We start from the raw sequence: 20,983 nt of genomic DNA, 5'->3' as shown, positions 1-20,983 counted from the left end.
CATATGTGTTTTTCACATAGTTCTATGGTTTTCTCTACTAGCTCCTCACCTTATTTGTCATTCAATTTATTTGTATATTTCATTTCTCTGGTAGAGGTGCATTTTCACATCATCAGTTAAAAGTTCAAGTATCTACACTTAATAGTCCATGTAAAATTTACACCTGGCAATAAAAATTCTTCAAGTTCGCAACTGATCAAATGAACAGGGAGAATTACTTTATTGGCTGTAACCAATAAGAAAGCATTTGTAAAACCTAGAGGCAAATACAAATAAATTTAAAATAATCTATCCTAAACCTTGACCACTGAACTTTCAAATTATGGTCTCACAGATTTCTACTTGTTCATTTTCCTTCATGGACTGATTAGTTTTCCTTCCTTTTCTGGTGTATATCTTATTCTGTAACTTACACAAAACTTAGAATTATATTCAGAGATAAACATTTTTCTGGTGGGGTAAAGTGGGAACTCAGATATATATGTTTTATGTAAAGGAATCTTGACCTCCCCAGCATGCTATGCATACAAAGCAAACTGGTATAAGCCCATTTTTCTTTAAAACATTATAGCAACTCTTTTTAAGAGTTCCTACAATGAAAGATGCTGGAGTTTGAAGGTAATACCTGTATTTACTTCTTTTTATTCTGTTCTTGAGCTGCAACATTTCATTTCATGTGCACTGTTCTGAGCAATCCCAACACAGAATGGAAAAACGTATTTTTTTCAATTCAAGATAGTTTTAATCTGGTAATTACAGGAAAAACATTGAAACAGTTTTTATGGTATTATCTACTTCGTCAGCTTATAAGGATATGATGTAACAAACCAGTTACAAACTTAAAAGACATATTTACATTATATACTCAAAGTAACAAGCTATATTCATAGTCTTTACACAAACACCTATGGGATGAGTTAATTAAATTATACATCATTTAGTAGACAGAAATAGCAGTTGAGGTTTAATGGAAACAATATACATGCGAGGCACTTTGAGGTCATTAGGGTGAAAAGCAAATGGCACCAAGCAAAAGAAGGAAAACTACGTACAGCTTATACCACAGCTTTGGACATGAAGGCTGCTTTTTCACCAAATGCTTTGATTTCTTTAACGAACCACAACTTTTGCAATTAAGGGAAACTTTCAGAAGAAAAAAAAAACCCAACAAAATGAAAACCCAACAGCCCCCTCAACCCCTCTTTATATTTGTAAATGCACCAAAGTAAACAAGTTTTATCCACCCAGCTGCTGGACTAATAGTACCATAAGGCATCTTTTAAAAGTTCTTGTTTTTGTTGCCAGCCAGCGATCCTGATCTTCATTTTACTAATATTGAATGTATAGCTGTACTGGATGCACATTGTGCCATAAGCTTGGAAAAGATTTAAAGTCTAATTTAAACTTGGGCATTATTTACGTAAGTGTTCAAGATTATCCTCCAGGTACACACAAACATATCATTCTGAGGAGAACTCATTCAGAATGGGAATGTTATATTCCAGCATGCACAATTAAGGCATTCTTCAAAATACATTTGCTTCTCTAGAGGAAACTGCATTGGTTAAGACTGTTTGAAACATCCCTTCTATAAGCTCTTGAAGAGTTTTATGACATCATGCTGTTTACTAAACAGTTACCATAATAATTGTAGATTATCATTAGATATTGCTTTAACCATGCACACAGCTGTAGATGTATCCTTCACAGCTACTGAATTTCACATGTGAGAGCACACACCCATCTGTGCATACTCACAACTTGATCTGTATCTGTATCACAAAAGGCCAAATTCCCTCTGCATGAGCATCAAAACTCCATCACTTTGCTGTGGGAAGAACTTCGAGAGGGGAAATAAATAAAATAATCATAATATTAAAAAAATAATAAAATCCCTTTCTTAGAAGTCCAGTGACACAATCAAAAGAATTTTCATTTCATTCCTGGTTCTTATGCTCCTGTAACAGGCCATCACAACAATTTAAAACCTAACAAAATAGATGGTTAAAGGATTTTTACTTCATTAATAATGAAACTTAAGAGGCATGGTGAGCTAAAGCATTCCAGTCAGATTGCAAATGAGTATTCTGTAAATTCATGGCTAAAGCATCCCCTAATCGTGTACCTTAAGCCGTGCAGGGATAGCCGGTTAACTGCGATGTCATCAAGAGCCGTGCCTGAAGGCCGCCGAGCTTTCCCCCAGTAGATGGTGCCCAAGCGCCGCGCTCCCTTAACTTCCCCACTTTCAAGGGGAAACAATTTTCACGGTGACTGAGGCTTTCAATGAGCGAGGGACTTAATATTCAGTGACGGTTTCCAAAGGCTCAGGTCCCCTCCAAGCAACACAAAGCTCTGCTACTACATGCCTGGCAAACTACAGCTCCGATGTTAAGGGCAAGGATTATGGACTGGGGAAGAAACTTCTCTATTTCCAAATGCTCAAGGAAGTATTTCAGAGGAGATAGAATGAATGTTATGTGCTGCCAGAACCAGAAGATGTATGGATGCAACAAGCTGTTCTGGAATGGGTTTGCTGTATGTATACCTTCCACTGCTCATCTCTTAAATGTAACAGTGGGTAAAATCCCTAGCACCAGAGAAAAAGTACATGTGCATGCTACTAAAACCAATCCTTATGCAACCTCGGATCTTTGCATTTGTTTGGTCTCAAACCAGGCAAGCTGGCTGACACTTGCTGCACAACAGGAAAAAGCAAGCATAGGCCCTTTCAGTAACCGTTTTTAGATGATACAAGTCTTTCAAGAAAAAAGCAAAAGGTGAAAACATTTTAGCAGCAAAGTGGTTAAATGCAAGGTGAAAATATTAATGCACACATTTAATAAAAATATTAAAGTATATGTGTCATATAAAATACAGTACAGGACGAGGAGTTTCACCATGTTGTATAGTGCTCAGAGGAAATTGCTAAAACTAATTTCTTTCTGAAGTATATATACAATATGATTATATAGCATTTTCTTATACAGCCAGCAAGTTCTTTTCTTAGGTTGTTCATACCTCTCCACCTTGAATTAGGAACCTAGCACTTAGAAATATTAATTTCCTCTCATTCACTAGAAAAACATCAGCATTTTTAAATGAGAATTGTTTTTAAAGTTAACAGTCTATTCTAGGCAACCAAGTTTAGCTGAAAATGTGTGAAGCATGAAAACCAACCAGAGTAGCAGCTTTCAAATACATAAACAGTAAAAACCCAAGACTGCTGCTACCGTGTCATATTCTTGGATTTCAGCCATCCAATCAACTCTTAATACAAAACTAGAAGCTCTTCCATAACTTCTATAGTTATCAAGATATTTGTCATCTTTTTCAATGTGAAATAATACTTTGAGATGATCTATGTACACAAGGTGGTCAAGTCAAGCTGTAATATAAATATAAATGTTTTCTTTTAAAAAGTATTTTACAGACAGATAGTTATATACATTTGCTCATTTTACTTCTGGGCTTCAAAGGAAAATTAAGGGGTCAGATACATGCAGAAAAAAATTACACAAAATATACTGAAGAAATGCATGTAAGTGAGAAAAGTAATGCATTTTTAAAATAAAATTATTTGGTTCTGTGTTTAAGAACAAGGATATACTAAAGACAATCTGTCCCACTCCAGCCAAGGTGTCAAACTGGCACCTTTGCTAATGAATTATGACTGTTTTTAGTGTTTTACATGTTTTTAATAGGAAGTAAATTATTCTTATCTCATAACACAGCACAACATGTAATGCTTTTAAAAATTCTCTGCGGGTTGATTGATTAATTCTTACCTGAAAGTTAGACTTACCAAGTACAAAACCATAAGAAATACCATACACAATATACCAGCACTCATACACATACATACACACACTCTCTCACTCTCCAGCCTCCCTCCCCAGCCCTGCCTTCAAATTTCCCCAATTAAGAAGTTCACTCAGTTTTGCCTGGGCTGTAATTTATTTCTCAAGCTAAGTCTTTTGTTGTTCTTTTTGAACAAAACACACAGTACTTTTGTTCTTGCCCATTCAAATTAGAAAAAGTTGTGGTTCAAAATAATGAAAACAATTTCACTTTTGTTATTAATCTTTTGTTTTAATCATAGTACTTGATAAACAGCTGAACAGGATCCTAGTTTAACAAAAGGATAAACAAGAACACTGGTGACAATTTGTTACAACTGCCTTAATGTACCTTTTGCTTAATGAACATTTGAATATGCAAGAAAGTATTTTTGGAGGACACCCCAAAAGAAAACAACTTGCTGGTTGAACAACAGAAACAACGTCCTTTTTGCCATTATGTTGAAATCAAAGTAATTTATATATAAAAATAAATGTTATGTTCTAACAAGAACATTTTAGACAATTACATCTGTGCTTAACAAAAAAAATATTGGTCACTCAAGACTAGAATAATTAATATTTTAAAGGTTTTTAGATTATCAGAATGCATGGATACAACTCAACACAAACTGTAGCTGAAGGGAACCAGGACTGAAAATATCAATTTGTCCATCTGGAATAAAAATGTAACTAAATTAACTATTCAAAATACTACCATGGAATGTGACAGTAGATATGGTCCATACCTACTATATCGGAGGGAAGGAAAGTTTAACAAGTAATAATTCGTACCTTACACATTTAGTTAAATATAAACATTTGTTATTTATACATAAAGTTGCTTCCAAAAAACTATTAATAAGTGATTTAGTTGCACTTAAAATCAGTTTCATTTCTCATTTGCTGAGTATTAACTTTTCTTAATCTTAAATCAACTGTCACTAGTGCACTTTTAGTTAAAATTTCCCCTCAGATAAGTTTTAATCCTTTTAAAAGAGCCCCCTCATCTAAACCATGAATGTACAAAGTGGCAAAAGTTAATCCCTTTTAGTATAATCATAGTTTATATACTCATTTTATAGCCAATAATAAGAACAGGCTTTCCTTCGCAAAATCTCCTTCACAACTCGCAACAGATGCCACGCACTCAAAGGAAATAGTTAGGCGTGGCTAGCACTTGTAAAATGCCAAGGTCTGACAAGTCTTGTTGCTTCCTCCACATCAAGCATCTCTTACGTGAAAGAAGATTCCCTTCAGCTTGCCAAAAAGCTTCCACAAATCCAAGTTAGATGCTTCCTGGAAACAAAGATTTTTCAGCTCTGTTTGGCACAAGACTGATTCATCCCGCAGCTTTATGCTTTCCTCCACAGCACCCACACACCTCACCACAGTGATGGCATGCTCTCAAGGGGAGGTAGCAGCACATACATGGAGCAATGAACGAGAGTGCCACCAGTGCTAACCAACGTAAGCAGAACTTGTCATCACTAGTGTCACACGAGCAAGGATCAGAGAAATCTCCTTCAGAGTCTGACATGCAGTGATACAGCATGCTCTCTGCGCAAAGCATGCAACTAACTTGGTAGATACATCTTTTAATAGGATCTGGCGCATCTTGACATTTTCCTCTGCCATTATCTTCATGATTAAACCTTTCCTGGCAGTATATACAGCGGGAACGCTCACCATCCTCTTTTCTTCTTTTTGAGTTTTTAAATTTTGATGAGGAAGGCTGAGTTTTAAATACCACAGAACTCTTTGAGTCTTTTAGGGAATTCAACTTAGTTCCATCTCCACATGGGTATAAATAGTCAGATTTTTTATTGTCTGATTTAGAAAATGGTATATTTGAGTCCGCATCATCCCTCTCCAGGTCATTCTTCCACATGTCAGGATGCCTGTAGTCTGCATAACGACGTATCAAAATGTCACGAGGGTTTATTCTGACAATTTCATCTTCGTCCTGAAAACTAACGTGTCTGATTGACTTCAGTGGGACCTGAAATGGCAAAGTAAGAGAAGTTTACTATGATGAAGTCCCAAATTTATGTCCATGTACAATGCAAAACTTAGATTAGAAAACTAAAGAACAATACTTTTTTCTTTTGCTGCCTAAGGATAAAAAAATTCAGATTACTTTCTCACTACTAAAATTTACAAACATCCCCACAATAATGAATTTTCTGCAGGGTATTAGGTCTGTGAGCTTCAGTATTCTTTCCTGACTTTTTAGTGTCTCGTAAGACCTTTGAGTATTTTGGTATCCGCATAAAACTTGATGCTACTCTGTGAATTATGCTCAAAATCAGAGTGTTAACGTCTTAAAGTGGAAACTAATTCCACAGATTGATTATGCCTTATGTGCTGATTTCATGTGATGATCTGCTGCTTTAGAACTAACTCTCTGCTCTATTGACTATTGTGTTATCCAGGAGAAGCTTTCCTTAAGTCCTGCTCTAAGTTTTCAAAGTTTCTCCAATTCATAACAAGAGTACTGAATACTGGTAACTTATTATCAAGGCTGTGTTCTAGATGAAGATTCGCAGTATGAAGAACAACATTCAGTATGACGATCAATGAATAACAGCATCTTCTGAATGCATCTCTCCTTAGATAATATACAGTGCTTAAATTGATTAGTTTAGGACACCATCAGGCAAAGACCCAAGTACTTCTTAAATTCTCAGTTTGTAATGAACTGACCATAATTTAAGACCTTTTACTTCAAAAGGCAAGTAATAAGGAATGTGCTAAACACGTACAAAACCAGCAGAGAAATAAGGTAAGAGTTCTTGTTTATTCTGCCTTACAATGAAAGGGCATGGAAACATGAAAAAGTTGACAAAGATGAAAAAATTCAGAGAATCATCCAAACTGAAATACTGCAGGCCTTAGATATGTAAGTGTAAGATAGTGGATTGCCACTAAATGTTACTGAAATCACATTAGAAGTGACTTGCAAGAAAAGGTACAAATAATGACAGGATAAAAATTTAGCACACGTGTATAAAAGTAGCTCCTGAAAATAGCAGGCAGTGCAGCAAAAAAGCAAGGGTCTCACTATGTCCCAGTATTTCTACCTTACAGGCAAGCAATTATTTTCCTACACTGTAGGGCTATTATAATCAGAGCCAGATTATGAGTGGGCTTCAAGTCAAATTCTGCCTTTTTCTCTGTCTAGTCACAGCCTGTAAACCATCTCAGAAATGACAAAATACCCCTCCCCTCCCTAACCTATCAGTCTTACAAATTCTTCAGAATCATGAATTACTTGGGAATAATCTTTGGCATCAGTATTGTTGCTTTGAGAGAGTTTATCTTATTAGTACTCAAATTAATGAGAATTAATGTGTCACCATTCCATAGTCAAGTACAACAATTGAACTGCATGTTCCTAATCTGTTGCAGTGTGTGAAACTACTGAAGATGATGTTTTAGGTTAAAACACTTCTATGTCACTTTGCATGCATCTATACTCCTACTGTGCTGAAGTCTGCATGTCCTGATTTTGGGGTAGGAGACAGAGAAGGGAAAAGGGAAGGCAGCTGGAAAAGAGGAAGGAAGAGCTTCTTAAAATATGCTATCTTCTGATTATGTAAGAATATCTGTAGCCTGCTCTAACCATCACTTCCCTGCTCAAAAATCCTCGTGTGATGAGTACAGAACTGTAATTAGAGATGCTTTGCCCTGGGACTTTCAACTGGAGTATGGTAACAAGAACATTTGTTTTTTCTTGGCTCCAAGCCACATAGCTGAACTTCCACAAGGTTTCAAGGATACAGGGAGAAGAGAGGTTATACCCTATTCAGCTAACATTGCTTCTCTTCCCTATGTCCCCAGGCTCCTATGCAAGCAGTTAGGCTTCCCCTTTGCTTATAAAAGCAGATTGCTTCTCAGCCCTATTCTGTTTTCAAACAAGAGGAAGAATCTATTGCTTAGCAAAAATAACTAACTATGGCTAATGGGCTTATTTGAACATTTTACAGCGTAAACTTATTTAAGAAAAAAAGCCACAAAAGTTATTAGAATTCCATATGTTACAGGCATGAAGGATCCTTACCCCACTATCCACATAGAATATTATGCATGCACTTAAGACAGTAAATAAAACCCATTATTTGAAAAGAAAAAAACCCTAAAACCTCAATACAAAAATGCACCCTCAAACTCCCATTGCCCAGACAGCTAACAGTCATTAAAGATCACTACAAATACTAACAACTGTAGAATTTGACCTCTCCTCAGCCTTTGAAGGCTTTTTATTAGTTTGAGCAGAACACACCACATACATAGAACTCATTTATTTTTTTCAAGTCTTGAGTCCAACACCTAAAAATGCTTAACTGGCATGTTACAAATAAGACACCACTACATTCTTTAAGGGACTGATATTAAGAAATATTTTTTGAGCAGAACATGCTGAAAAATAAGAAAACTCAAGAAATGCTGGCAAGAACTTACTCATTGGGTATTTTAAATGGAACCTATGTGAATGCATGAAGTACATAAAACTTATGAACAATTCACAACCCAAATCCACATAGGTACAAATAGCAGCAAAATTTAATGAGAATAATGCATTCAGTCCTCTAAATAGTCAAAACTAAAACTCAGTACAAATGTCATCTATGTGAAGCTGAAGCATGAAGCTGAAGGAAGAATGTTAGAGCAAACTGAAATTCCACTCATGATTCTGAACATGATTAGCCATCTGGAAATTAGGCAGAAAATTTTTGTTGATGCAACTGAACCCACAAGTATAGCACCTTACTTGAAAGGGTGCACCTTTAAACACAGCACAGTCATTTCCTTGGTACAGCAGCCTTTGCTGCTTCTCCTCAAAGAATTACACCTGACTTTACTCATCTTGCAGCTTCTCAGTATGAAGACACCAGCAGCTGCCTACATCATTGCAAAGTACTAAGTTTTACACACTTCCATGTATCAGAAGCTGGAAAGCTGAAGGACTTGAGTATTTTTTTACTAACAGTCAAAATATTACAGGTAAAATCTGAATTGTCATTAATAATTTCTTCAGTTGGAGCATGTACTTCTTGAGCTATTCAACTTATGAGCACACTCTTAAGTAACAGTTCAACAGTTCAAACTTATTTACACAAAATTGAAATAAACCCAGTAATTACCTCAAGATCTGCAGTGCCACCGGGTCACATGCAAGCAGTTTAGCAGAGCCAGTGCACATATAGAATGTGAAGTTTTGGTGACCTGCCTATATTCTAAATGTGTGTACCACAAGACCACACAAAAAGCAGAGAGTGTTTGTTGCTTGCAGGTGGTGCTACAATATGAGAAGAATATTTAAAAGAATATCTACTTAAATTTTCATGGAATCCCCCGTAACTTCACTTTTGTTAGAACAGAATTCTCTTTTTGAAAGAAATTTCTATGTAATTTCTATCAGACAGACACAGACTAATCAGTTTAACACAACCTAAATTATCATTTTCTCAGTAGTCGATTTTATACATGCTTTTAAAACATACAGGCATTTCAAGCTACTGCAGTTTTCTTTACAGTGCAAGGAAGACTAACAGGATATACATCACTGGTTACTATAGCCATTAAATTTTAGCATCGATAACCTAATCACCAATCCATTCTATTCTAAAAAATATTTACAATTCTCTTTGCAGGTAAATGGGAAGAGAGAAAAATATGTAAAACGAAAATATGAGGTGACTTATACAAAAAGATAATTGGAGTAGATCAATGATTAAAGATAAAAAATGAATAATTTCAAGCTTCTTAGTCATCCAGACACCACTGCTTGCTTCCTTTGCCCAATAAAGCAGATTAAGAGTATCTGATATAAGACTTAAGTACAATCCTATTTTTCTCTGCAAAAATAACAACTGAAGGTACTAAAAACCTTTATTGCAAGCAGCAGAATTATTTTTTGGTAAGTCTTCAGAACTACTTGAACTTGCATTCTGCTTTGACATCTGTTATTCAGCATATTCTAAAAGCTTCCCAGGTCTTTGGTTCTAGACATAAGACCATCAAATTAATTGTAATCCAACATACTAAGATTACTTCTACAGTCTACAAAAACTGTCAGTTTTTTTAGCTTTAAAAAAAAAGAAAGGTATATAGTGCTATATAGCTGTTCCAATGGCTGAATACTTTTCATACATAACTGATATATATTTTTTCCTTTCTGTACTAAAACTGAGTACTTTAGTTTAAATAGGCATTTAGAAAGCATAAGCAATATTTCAATAAAATATTTAGCAGAAGTGCCCTACTGTACAATGCATCCAAGACATCAACTTTAAAGATACTTTGCAATATTTCTAAGCAAAACAGTATTAATATACATATAACTAATATTGAGCTAATGTCCAATTAACATTTTCTGAAAAAAAGCTGCTTTTTAAGGCTGCAGATACTGAAGTCTGCAATACAAAAACAGACTTCAAAGAAATTAAATATTTGTTCATGTAGTCTGATGCACTGCAATGATAGGTAAATACCTTCACAAAGCTTTATCTCTGCCATAATAATGCTATAATATTTCAGCTGCAAAGTTTATATTGAACATTTCAAGAAGTTGAAAGTACATGGACTTGGAATGCAGTGATTTATTGTCAGAAACTACATACTGTGCCATTAATACAGAAAGCAAAGTAAGGACTGCTTCTTTTATTGGTATTCTTACCTGGTTAGGTTGGTTAGGAAAACAGGCTCTCCTGGTGTTGAAATCCTCAAATGTTGAAGGCCTTAAATTTGCACTGTTGTAAGTTTCACTGGTTACTACAGTTTCGTGTTGAAAAAGGTGATCTTTCATTAGTGAACCTGATGTATTTTCTTGAGCAGTCTAGAACACATAAGAACTTCCTTGAAGTGATTTTTGCATTTATATAAAAACACCACCAAACCAAACAAGTTCATACATAAATGTGTTAATATGCCACATAATGTGTTAGAGGTATCTATAAACACCAGTATTCTTAAACACAATTTTTTAAAAGCATTTAGAAGTAGGCAAGTATTTTCTTTATTTTGAGTCAGCCTTGGTAAATACAGAATTTCTCTGCAGACAGTACACAACTTGGGCACTAGAGATACATGCCTTTGAAATACAGTTGCAAAATCAGACTTTTTTAAGGAAATAGAGATTAACCTGTCTCTGAGATGATGTTTTCTCTAACTACCCATGAGGCTGCCAGTATTTACAAAAATACAATTGGAGGAAAAAAAATTCTGAGACTATTTAATAAGACAAAAGCTAGTCAGATCTTTTAATAAATTAAAAACAAAATCAGCTGTAAGAAAAAATAATTTTTAACCTATACTGGCCCAATTAAAATATCTAATTGCAGAAAGTGTGCATTAAACATGAATGACTGTCATTTTACAATTAAAGTTGTATCAGGCAATTTGATACAAAAGTGAGACTATGAAGCAATGCATGATGAGATAGCTGCAGGACCTATGCCATTCAAAAGAAGAAAGAGGAAGTGTGTTTGGGTGGAATACTGGCTTGTAAGATGATCCAGTTTCTGAAATGAATTGAAAAATGAACAGTTCTCATTCTTTAGGCTTGACTAACTGGGACATACTTAGGATACAGCAAAGCATTTTGATACAAATTTCTTTGAGCTGCCAAAAATGTACTGTATGTTTTGTTTGCATTGAGGGATGCTGTAAAGTTAACTGGCTGTCATCATGGATAGCACTGAGAAAATTCTGGCATTATCCATCTTCCAGCAATGAGAATGTTTCAGCTTTATTGTAAGGATTTGTATGCATCAAGAAAACATTTAGAGGAAAATAATATACAACAGAAAAATACTGAGGCAGAGGCAAACCTAAAGTTTTGGCAGGTTAAATATTAACTCAGAATCATTCGTTTTCACTTATCAAAGTACTTAAGGAACTTATTCTAGGATTACATTAGTAACTCACATACATAAAAGCCTAATGTATCAAGTTCTAAGAGATCTAGATAGTTTGAAGTAGCTGGTCTGTAGCTGATTTTGTAGGAGAAAGAAAATCATCACATCACTGAATTTATATATATATTGTTTCAGAAGCACCATGAGGGAAAACATTAAATTTAACAATTAATTCATGATCAGCGTAATTAATACTAGAGAGCATACACCCAAGAAAGACAAAAGCTCACTCAATCAGGATAAAGTTTCCCTGAAAAATTTTGAAGACAGACAAAACACCAAAAAGAAGTACTCTTGGCAGATCCTTGAGCATGACACCACCACAAAGTAATTGACCCTGTTATTGTCAAAATTAAATTTTCTGGTCAAACATTGTTGGGAAATGAGTATAAAAGAAATATTGGAATGACTAAAAGCAATTAGACTTCATATATATATACTTATTTTAAGAGCAAAAAGCATCACATATTAGTGGAATAGCAAACATCTTCATAGCAGGAGGTACTCCTGCAGATACATTGCCCAATGACACAACAAGCCACAAAACAGTGGCTCAAACTACAGAAGAGCTGTATTCAAAATGAGGAAGAAATGCCTACAACCATTTTTGGTCTGAGCAATGCTAAAAACGACTACAAGCATTTAAGCTCACAGCTAGAAGCCATTTTACAGAAACCACAGTGATAAGCATCCGCTTTCCCCTTCCTCTGGCTATTATAAATTTGAGTGATCTAGGGAGAAGGGACCAAGCTGCAAAAACTTCCACTCCTTCCTTCCCAGGATAAAAACAAATACTACCCACAAGCCAATTTTCATCCCTGGGTGAGATTTGCAGCGGCCTGCTTTATTTCCTGTCCCTGCAGGTGATTCACACCTTTCTTCTTTAAAAATAAACTATCTACACTATAGAGCAAAAAGGACACATGCACATGCTCACATAGGCACACACAAGTACTCCCCTTGGCAGTCAAGGAGGGCTCCAACTAATGAAGGATACAGGCGCAGATGACCTCTTACTGTGCTAACTAGCAGTGCCAGATGATGCACAAAACCCAAACCTTAATCTTAAAGCAAACCTTGGTGCCCTATACACAGCAATTATCAAAGAATGCTTTTAGAAAATTCCAACACAGATACCACAATTCAAACTAATTGACTTCAAGGACAAATTTCAGGGTGGCAGCAGACAGAGAAAAGCATGTGACCTTTTGTAAGGCAAGAAGAACTCGCCAGACAGCATTTCTGAAAGCACAATGCTCAGCTTACCATCCTATACACTACAGGTAAGTGGACACAGACTAACTTCTGATATTAAAATGAAAAGCATTCATGTCAGTCCTTTAGCCAATAAATATTCACTATGTCAAATTACAGAAATGCCAGATGAACATGCTGAACTCTGCTTTTAATTAAACTGCAGTTTTGATACAGTGAAACCATGCTTATCAGTATCCAAAAACCTTTTCCTTGGATAATTTCCTGCTCCAATATGATGTTTTATTACATAAACATCTGAAAACCCACATTTATAATGGAAACACTAACAATCTGTAGTAGGAAGCCCTAGAAACAAAAATGGTATTGTGCTGAAAATGCACTTAAGTAAGAAGCAAACATATAAAGTTTTCCACAAGAACATATACAGAACAAATATACAGAGTATCACACACTAACACAGATGCACACATTCTCCTTTTCTACTGTCCAAAGCAATTACACCGCCCACATTCAATATTCTTTAACCACAGCCTGCAAAGTACAGTACTGGCATAGGTTATTCAGTATCATCTGTAAAGTAACCTACGCCAGTTTTTAATGCACAACGGAAATCTGGTTTGCTCCCAGCTGCTGGTATAATAATTACTGTCCTATGGTTGCTAAGAGATACTCTGAATTTTTTTCCAAGACTACTAAAACATTTCTGTGCACACAAGCAAAAGGATGCTGGGTAAAGCAATAAAATGACTCCAGCTGTAGCTCTCCAGCAGAATTCAAAGCCAGATGACAGCTGTAGAGAAAATGAAAACCAGACTGAGCTTCTCTTGTTCTTCAAATTTTCTCTCCTTACTTCTCCCAGTTTGCCAGAGTTAAGTCTGGGAGAGAATTCAACATTGTTCTGCAAACATTGTTAAAAACGTTCTCCTCTAAGTAAGTTTAATGATTACACAGAAGGATGGATGAGAGACCACATTTCCGCTGCATCCCAGCTCTTGCATTTACTTCCCATGAGGCCTGAAAATCTGCTGTTTGATGCTAACAACACAAGAAACATTTAAATGATTTTCCTTAATTTTTCAATTCTGAATAAATTATACAGGTTTCAAAAACATCTGAATTACTTCCTTCTGCTTTGGCTATTTCTGAGACTGATGGAGCAATATTCTTGGCAAAGAAACTCTATTATTTTCAGGTATGCATTTCTGACATAGGCTAAAATATTACCTAGATTACTCTGAATATTTCATACAGTTTAAACTAAAAAATAAGACATTTGACATGTCTCTTTCTTCAAAGGCTTTTCCACCTGAATATATAGAGAACACTACATATAAAGAGGCTGCTAGGAATACTGGTGAGGGGGAAAAAAATCCTCCTGTTATTTTATACAACTCTAAGGAAAAAAGCTTAATGAACCAAAATGGTTTAGCACAATATATAAATAGATTTATTTGAAATTGATAATATGAATTAGTATTACTTTTACTTCTAAGAACTGGACCTAAGCAATTTATAAACTGCACTAAATATTTCTAATCTTTAGTATTTACCATGTAGTATTGTCTGATCCATAAAACAATAGTGCATCAAGGGTAAATTATTTCACATTTCCTTAAAAGTCATAATGTTATTTTTATAAAATAAAACTTCTGTGAACATTTTGTTAGAGACAAAATAAATTGAGTGGTCATTGAAGGCCCTTATGAAGAGGTCACAAAATAGTGCATTTACAGAGTGGCACATGAACAATTAATGTCTTCCCTGCCTGCACCAAAACCACTTAAAATGCATGTAAGTTTCAGGCCTTTTGCCCTTACTATTAACAAAAAGTCCAGCATATTTACTTCTGAAAGAACAAGCCAAACTTTTTATATTCTGCTTACAATTTATCAGTCTACAGTTTTCTTCTGCCAGCAGTAAGAAACTCAAAAGCATAAGTGATCCAATTCTTATTACTTCAAACCGTTAAAATTTAGCCTATAAATAACACCAATATGGCTGAATCAACAAAAACTGAAAGAAACTAAAGCTCAACTACTCTGTGTTTCAGTTCACAAAAGCAAGAGTTATGCATTACAGGATCCAAAACCCCACAAAAATAATTTTAAATGCATGAGCTCTAGATTTCATTTAGACTTACTTCAAGGAAAAAGAATTATATTTTTGTTTTTTTTTTCAGTTAAGCTAGGTGAGTTTTAGAGCAATAAGTTTATATTTGGTAGAGGAAAATAACCTGAGCCAATATTTTAACAAACAAGCAAGCTGACTTACACAAGCTATTCCTACATTCAAATTCAAGGTTTTGTACCAAAACCATCTAAACTTCCTAACAGAACAAATTCCCAATGTATATTTCCATGTAAGCACATATACTTTTCAAGGTTCCATTTACCAACATTATAGGAAGTCAGATAGCTCTGCCTTAATGCATTTGTGTATTTCTGTTTGAAATGAATCTGGTAACACTAGGGCTTATTTGATGATATGAACAATTTTCATCTAATAAGTTAATTAAAAACTAAAAATAATTGCAATAATTTAACCAACCATGAAAACCCTTAAGTGATCATATTCTTTTAGTACTAGTATTTTAACATTATTTGTAAACAACAGATAGCTTCATTATAGTTTCTTTAGCCTATGTCTTCTTAAAATGATACATTTCATCTTCAGCAAAAAGAACGCTTTCTCTGGGAGATTTTATTTACAAAATGTAAATTAAAAAAATAAAAAATTTAGTGAACCAAGGTATAACATACAAGCCAATTGCTAGAAGGCACAAGACAAGAGTTCAGTTTTTGGATTTACATTTAAGATACGTACATACAATTATTTTTGCTAACTACTTCTATAAAATAAAATAATACTTATTACAAGGAAGCACTGAGATTTCACACTGAGATGATAACTTTTTATCTTCTTTGGATTATTTTATTTGCTCCCTGTAGCACCAAATATAACCAGCCAGTAAAATAATTTATGAAACACATTTAGCTTTCTTCATCATCTAGTCATCTTCATTTAAAGAAACCAAACAACAAAAACAAGCCACTGTTAATGAAATTTATGTACAAACCAAATACTATACTTATAATTCAAATGTACACTAAATATAGGACTCCTGCTGTGTAAGATTAATAGAACAGTATAGGAAAAACTACTCTTTAATATTCTATCCACACTCAAAAATGCCCTTGCATAGATATACTCCCAAACATACTCAAAAATACTAATGGAGACTTTGGAAAACAGTTTATAAAATAAACAGGTAAACAAAAAAACTACATAGAAGTGGCAAAAAGTGGGGGACAAGTCAACATGACTCAATACATTCTCTTCAAAGAATGATGTCCATATGCATCAAGTTAAAAAGACTCTGGGGTATCCAGTTTCACTTATCAGAGTATCAATCTTGGAAGGGGAAGGAATTAATAATTTGAAAGAGAATGTAGACTATTTGGTATTTCAGTGGTATTCTTGGAGACTAGACCTGCTGCCTGTAACTAAAATTGTGTAGCTTTTCTACACTCACATTCATAAGCCTGCAATTACAGCTTCGTTACTGATACAAAAACCCGGTTTCAATGAAGCATAGCTAAATCAGGGTGGATTCAGTTTTCTCTCCATTTCTTGTTTTTTTCCTTCCTTTTGATAAATGCTAGTATCAGTATCACTTATTTTACTTTGGTGTGCAGAGATATGGTAAGAGATATTGGCTAGCTTTTTTATTTTTAGAAAACAGGACATCTATCCACAGTTAAACAATGTCTATTGTGATGAAGTCATGAAGTATGTTTTCCTGTCTAGAATGTAAAAGATAGTTTGGCCAGCAGTTTGTACCACACAAGATTGTTTCTACCTGTAATATATAAATAGTATGTGAGTATTTACATATATAAAATCTGGTTTACAGACATTTTAAAAAATATATATATTTATTTTTTAAAACATAATCTAAAACAAGCCTAAATTTACATATGTAAATAGGTGGTGTATTGATATTCACATGTATAGAGTAGATGTTGTAAATACACTTTTCTCCACTTTCCCAATAACAAATTTATAACCATAATGAATCTCAGACATTTTCCTCAATTTTGGCATCCTTATACAGAAACGTAATAACTAGGCAGCAAAATCAGAGGTAATTGATTTGTTCTAATCTCATTAGGCCCATAGAAACTGTTCAATTATTAATCCTTGCAACAAAGCATGTTTAAGCAAGTCTTTTAAGAGCTAATTAAGGACTGCATTAAGTTAGGCATATATTTCCTTCACCCTGTCAAAATCGAATTTCTTTTTTAAATCTAAAATATCTAATATTCATAGCAATTTTACTTTCAAGTGTGTTAAAAAAAAAGCACTGCAAGTAAAGAACAACAGGTGGTTACACAGCCAACACAAAGAAATACATTTCTTCTACCATAAAATGAAAAGATATCAGGACACTTCTGTATTGCCACTGCATTGCAGTATCCTTTCTAAATACTTGACTCTCAGTCTCATATCTTCAAAGTCAGCTGCTAATTTTCTTGATTTTGTTTCTAGAGGTTCTACACTGGATCTATTTACACTGATACAGGATTTATTATTGCATAAGTGACAAGACTCCTTCCCAGAAGAAATCACTTAGCAACACTATCAGTTTTCTGAATAGTCACTAAGACCCCTGAGTCAACTTGTTTCTTTACCATCTTCACATTAATTTAAATTTCTGCACTCTGAAAACTGAATATACGTGTGAATGAAGACACGGCTTTCCCTAAAACCATAAATAAGAAGGGAAAAATGACAAGCATACATAGACGCAAATAGGACTTACTCACTTATAATATAGTTATTTACTCTGTGTGTGTATACGTATCCATAATATTTTTTTATACTGGCTTTTTACTTCTATGATTCTTGGATATTACCAGGCAGTGCTATGCATCAGTGTTACAGTACTTATGGTATATGGTATGGTATACAAGTAAAGCACTGTAACTCTGAAGCATGGTTGGCAAAAAATTTTATCTCTTAAGCCATTATGACCTACAGAAATTGAATAAGGATCAATAAAAACTTGAATCTCAACAAGTGACTACTTTATCTTCAGTGTGTTTTTAAAAATTGTCTGAACTTCTGTCTTTCTTTGGATTAGATCCTCTCAACCATTGCCTCAGCATCTTTTCAACTCTAACCATTTGATGTTAGAAGAGTTTTATCACTGCAAAGGGAAATCTAAGGAAACAAATAGGATGTACAAGTAAAAAGATTCTTCATCCCTCTTTTTTTCTGTTTCCCAGGAGAATATTTCTTATTTCAATAAGATCAAAGAGGACATATAACTTGAACAGACTGAACTTAAAAATTAAACTCAGGACACTTAATGATCCTATGGATTAAATAATAACTACTTTTTTTAGGACGCGTAATATTATAAGTCTTCTAGATAATTCTTCTGGAACTTATTTCATTAAACTCAATTTTGCTATTGCTCTTATTTTGCTTACTCTCAGTAATGAGAGCAAAATCTGTTCAGTACATTTGTAAAAGAAAAAATGCACAATTAATTTAAAAATTTACTCACTTGAAAGCAGTCTTCTGCCACTTCAACATCATTTTGGGAGGGTGGATAACCTTTATTAAAAAAAAAAAAAACAGACAAGGTTATTTTCTTTGTATTTACCACTTACTGCTTCCAGTAATCCACATCCTCTCTCAATATCTGATGATGATTATATAAATATTCTTGTTTACTGTTTTAACCTATAGATCACTGCATTTCAAGTTGATTTAGTAAGCATCATTCCTTTCTACACTGCATTTTCTATATTGAGTATTCCTAGCCACACTCCTCTCTCTTGTTCCCACCTTCCTTATAAAAGCATTTGCGAAGTGTCATCAGCAGTCAGAAGCAAGAGAGAATATTCCTTTTAATGTAGCATTTTGAAAATTAAAGGCAGACACATTTGGTTGGCATGAACGCACACTGTGTTGTATTTTGCCATAAATCAGCAGAAATTGAAAGTGTGAGACCCTAAGGGAAAAAAATCATTCTCATGTTATCTAAATATTTGTCTTGAAGGGATATGGATCATGCCAACAAAATTCCAAAGCAGTCATTAGAGTATGTCAAAAAGCGTTTCCCTTCAGAAACATGCTCCTCCCTTCATTAGTAGGATAACACACATAAAATCCCTGAAGTTACTTTCTACAAGCCTGAAAGACATGTTCTTTCAATTCAATAGACACGAGTTCTCTTCCCTCCCTGACTCAACCCAGCAATACATTTATCATATTTTCAGCTCAGAATCTAGGCTTGATGATACCAGTTTGCTCACTGGTTTCCATTAATTCAGTGAAGCTCTGGAACCAGTTGGCCATATTGCTATCTGAGTAAATTCTTCCTCTGTTCCTAAAAAAACCTGTCCTCAGAACCACACTGAATGCAGAACCAGTACTAACTCAGCTGTTAGTAAAAAATAAAACTATTAACTGGAAGTATGTGCTGATAAGAAGAGAACTCAATAGGTCAGAAGTTATTCAACTTCCCAGCTTATCCTACAAGAACACAGGAGCTACAAAAAGCTTCTAAGATCCAAGTGAGAGAATATTACAATCCAGCTTCCTCATGTCTAAATTTCTTCATGTCTAAAAGAAAGAGGCAATGCTTTATTATATAGGGATGTTTCAGGAAATTACCTTATTGGTGTTTGTGAAGCAATTTAAGACACTTGAATGAATGGCACTTTAGAAATGCCAGAAGTACTATTTCAAAAACTATTAAAATCCCAATATACTATAGTTTAATCCACATCCTTAAATACTGCCAACGTAAATGTTATGCAAAGTGCTTTGACATCTTTTTTAGCAAACACTCAATATTCATCCACTCCACCACCATTTCACCTGAAATATGTACCTTGAGAAATATCCTCTACTGCTCTCCGAATACCTCTATCAAATGCTCTTGCATCAGCAGGACTCTGAAATGTGAGGCCAAACTTTTTGTCATCAATCTTCCAGTGGTAAAAAGTAGGAGTAACTTTGTTGTAAACAAGGTCTTTCTTTAATGTGCATTCCAAGACCACCTTTCAGAAAGAAAACAGAAGGAAAAGATATCAATGACCAATATATCAAATTTGAGAACAAAAGGTAGTCTTTGTGAACTACCAAAAACATACATCATAGAGGTCTCTTTTTAAACTTCTTGCTACAAGGATGTAATTTTAACTTCATTTCCATTATGGCCAAATTATTCACTATCAGTTGCTGATAAATGGTATGGGTTGAAGAAAATTTGTTAACTGAGTCAACCTTCCTACTCAAAAATCTCATATGCATAAAAGTATCTCATACCTGCAACAAGCAGTACAGACTTGGTAGATGTTCAGCAAATGAAATGGGTCACATCCCCCCAAAAAGCATTATGTGTGCTGGTGTCAAATTTTACTGTATCACTAGGATCTACAAAATCTTTTAGCACTAGACTAACTTCATGCTGCTTTCAGGCAGATTTTCAGATTTCTCTCAGAAAGGCTACTAGACAAGTGAAAGTAATACAAGAGAATTGTTTAAAAAATGAAATTAATAAAACCTAAAATCTTTATGAGCGTACAACTGCCTGCACCTAGATAAAAATACATTTGTGGCTCATGTTCAATTACAAAAAAAAAACAGTAACTGTGAATAATTACCAGAATTATTTGGCTACAAAATCATTAGATTAGGTATACATATACATTCAGTTCTAAAGCAGAGTCACGGTCTTCACATAGAATCGTAAAATGGTTTGGGTTGAAAGAAACCTCAAGTTTCAGTTCCAACCCCCCTGACGTAGGCAGGGACACCTTCCACTAGACAAGGTTGCTCACAGCTCCATCCAAAATGGCCTTCAATGCTTCCAGGAATGGAGCATTCGCCACTTTTCTGGGCCACCTGTTCCAGTGCCTTACACCCTCACAATAAAGAATTTTTTCCTAGTATCTAATCTAAATCCACCCTCTTTAAATTTGAAGCCAT

General features: G+C 34.6%; 1 protein-coding gene across 2 annotated transcripts in view; it reads right to left on the bottom strand.

Moving 5' to 3' along the window:
* Positions 1 to 4,062: 4,062 nt before the first annotated feature.
* SPRED1 (sprouty related EVH1 domain containing 1) overlaps positions 4,063 to 20,983 on the bottom strand; it is a 58,915-nt gene continuing 41,994 nt past the window's right edge. For both annotated transcript variants that reach the window (XM_053946046.1, XM_053946047.1), the window contains exons 3-6: positions 19,884 to 20,052; positions 18,549 to 18,598; positions 10,519 to 10,677; positions 4,063 to 5,838 (exon numbers count right to left, since the gene is read on the bottom strand). In XM_053946046.1, the coding sequence (XP_053802021.1) occupies positions 5,179 to 5,838; positions 10,519 to 10,677; positions 18,549 to 18,598; positions 19,884 to 20,052 (1,038 nt within the window). In that variant the 3' untranslated portion in view covers positions 4,063 to 5,178. The remainder of the gene's footprint in view (positions 5,839 to 10,518; positions 10,678 to 18,548; positions 18,599 to 19,883; positions 20,053 to 20,983) is intronic.

This window comes from Vidua chalybeata, chromosome 6 (assembly GCF_026979565.1).
Source record: "Vidua chalybeata isolate OUT-0048 chromosome 6, bVidCha1 merged haplotype, whole genome shotgun sequence".
In the NCBI taxonomy this organism is placed as follows: domain Eukaryota; kingdom Metazoa; phylum Chordata; class Aves; order Passeriformes; family Viduidae; genus Vidua; species Vidua chalybeata.
The sequence above is the reverse complement of the archived record's forward strand: the minus strand, read 5'-3'. Positions and strand labels throughout refer to the sequence as shown.